Source organism: Armigeres subalbatus, chromosome 2 (assembly GCF_024139115.2).
Source record: "Armigeres subalbatus isolate Guangzhou_Male chromosome 2, GZ_Asu_2, whole genome shotgun sequence".
In the NCBI taxonomy this organism is placed as follows: domain Eukaryota; kingdom Metazoa; phylum Arthropoda; class Insecta; order Diptera; family Culicidae; genus Armigeres; species Armigeres subalbatus.
In genome coordinates, this window is record NC_085140.1 from 163920216 (window position 1) to 163922546 (window position 2331).

General features: G+C 37.1%; 1 protein-coding gene across 1 annotated transcript; it reads left to right on the forward strand.

Moving 5' to 3' along the window:
- The first annotated feature begins 1042 nt into the window (after positions 1–1042).
- On the forward strand, positions 1043–1925 carry LOC134215415 (uncharacterized). Its single transcript, XM_062694614.1, has 2 exons — positions 1043–1251; positions 1315–1925. The coding sequence occupies exons 1-2, from the start codon at positions 1075–1077 to the stop codon at positions 1756–1758; spliced, it is 621 nt and encodes a 206-aa protein (XP_062550598.1). The 5' UTR covers positions 1043–1074; the 3' UTR covers positions 1759–1925.
- The last annotated feature ends 406 nt before the right edge of the window (positions 1926–2331 follow it).

Below are 2331 nucleotides of genomic sequence, written 5' to 3' on the forward strand. Positions count from 1 at the left end.
TTGCTGGATTTATCTCCGCAGTAATTAGAAAAGGATTAATTGGAAAGATTCCTAGGCTAAATTCCGTCAAAATACTCCAATGATATTCTTGGACAAATTTAATGTCGGAAATGCCTTCAGGAGTTCCGTTACAACTTCCGTTAGCAATTCGTTTGTAAACTCCCAAGGAAATTCCTAAAATCTTGTCCGAGATTTGTGGAAGGGTTTTTTGCTGGAAATACCGGAAGAATTACTGGAGAAATTTCGGAGGGAATGGAATTTCCGATGGTATCCGAAGGAATACCTGAAATAATTTTTGAATTGAATGTTTTTGGAAAATGAATTAGACGATTGCATTGCGTTTTATGACTATAAAATGCAATAAAAATATCGTAATATTTGAAATTGCTTGATATTTTATGATATGATTCTTACTACTGACGCTAAATAATGAATGAACAAATTATGTCAGAAATGCTGGTGCCCCACCATTACCAGAGCCAGGGCCTCTATTAATTCTACCATAATATTTTTTCTTGTTATTCATCCTTTCCTTCCCATGGTAGCAGTAAATCTCCATCAAATTAAGCTTCCAATTTTCATCGGATTGTTTCAACAACAGAAAGCAATATTTGTCACATATTTATGATTCCATTAGACAGCAATCGATTATACCTATATTTAATAGTGAAACTATTGAAAAACATCTAGTAACTATTGATATACAATCAAAATTTTTTTTTTACGTTTTCCACTAACTTTAGCTATGCCAAATAACTTCTAATCTAGCATTTTTCTTAAATGTGATTTCTTCCTAGTTGAAAAAAGTCGTGAGAAGGAAAGGGTTAAACTAAAATGTTAATTCTTGAATAATCCAAATTTGCAACAGTCATCAAAGTTCATTACCCCATTGAACCACTTAACATGCGAAATTCGATTAGATAATTTGAATTCCACTATATGCAAGATGCGGGTTATTTTACATACCCGCGTAAGTGAGGATAACATATAAATACTCGAGATCCACAACAGATAGTCACATAAATCAGTCGGCGAGCAAAGCTAGTAGTGATAAAAAAAACTTATATCTACACAATGAAGTTCATTCTGTTTCTGGTGGCTATTTCCATTGTAGCGGCCGATGAAACGCCAGGATTTTTCATAAAACTTTCTAAGAGCGTACCTCGCATTGGACGGCGCGGGGATTTCGAAAACTTTTTTCTGAAGCAATCAAAGAGCGTACCAAGGATTGGCAGACGTGGTGGATTTTTCGTAAGTATTTTGGAACTACTACCATATTATCCACATTGTGTTCAAACCCTTGTTGCATTACAGACTCAGCATCCAACACCTCAAAATACCGCTAACAACTGGTTTGCAAGATTCATGCGTTCCTCAAAGAATCCCTTGGATAATGTTCCTTTGGAGAACGGCAAGCTTTACAACAAAGTACGACCATTGGATTTGCATCACATCATTGACATTCTCTCGGATGATCTATTTTTCGGATCCGACTTAAAATTTATTTCTTGGGATGTGTTGGATCAGGCCCTCGAGGAAGACCCCGAGCTGATGGGTAAACTGAGTGCTCTGGCAAGAGACAAAGAAGTACATCAATTGAAACAGCTGCTAACAGAGAACAAGGATGAGCTAATCCAGTACGTACCTTTGGAGGGCGAAAAGACGGACATCCACTCTGGCAAGGCCTATATTTATCACACCGATAGAGACGAACAGAATTCAGAATCCAACAAGGAAAAAATAGAATATCAACAGTAATAAGGCAAATGATGCAACCGACCTCTGTTAGAATCTGTCTATGCTCTATTTATTAAATAACCATTGAATGAAATTATCTATGTGGAAAATAGATTAAATGGCCAACATTTGAATTGACCCTCTGTTGCAAATGATGTATATTTGTAATCAACTATTGAATAAAAACATTGAATACTACTGATCTGGTTTGTCCCTCCTTTCTATAACATTTTACTTACTTGTACAAACATTCTACGAAACCTACGGCCTCTTCCGGTTTCTCTACTGAATATTATCTTCACTTGACGCTCTTCCGGCATACGAACAGCGTGTCCAGCCCACCATAGTCTGCCGTGTTGTATAAGCTTAACAATATCCAGTCCTTTATACACCTGGTATACAGGCTTGCCAAAAACTCCTCGCCGAGTAGAAAATGAGCAAGAGCAAGCAGAAATAAGCATCAAAACTAACAACATTGTGCATCATTAATCCTGAGCATGTGCGTCGCAAAACAAGAGCGAGTCTATCTGTTCATCTTTTTCTTGTGGTGCGTCGCTCACTTACACTCACACTCAAAACAGCCTCCAAGATTTT

What these genes read in the sequence shown, in the direction of transcription:
- LOC134215415 (XM_062694614.1), top strand. Translation starts at nt 1,075, where the DNA reads ATGAAGTTCATTCTGTTTCTGGTGGCTATTTCCATTGTAGCGGCCGAT. An exon ending in GCAGACGTGGTGGATTTTTC is followed by an intron (nt 1,252 to 1,314) that starts GTAAGTATTTTG and finishes GTTGCATTACAG; the next exon opens with ACTCAGCATCCAACACCTCA.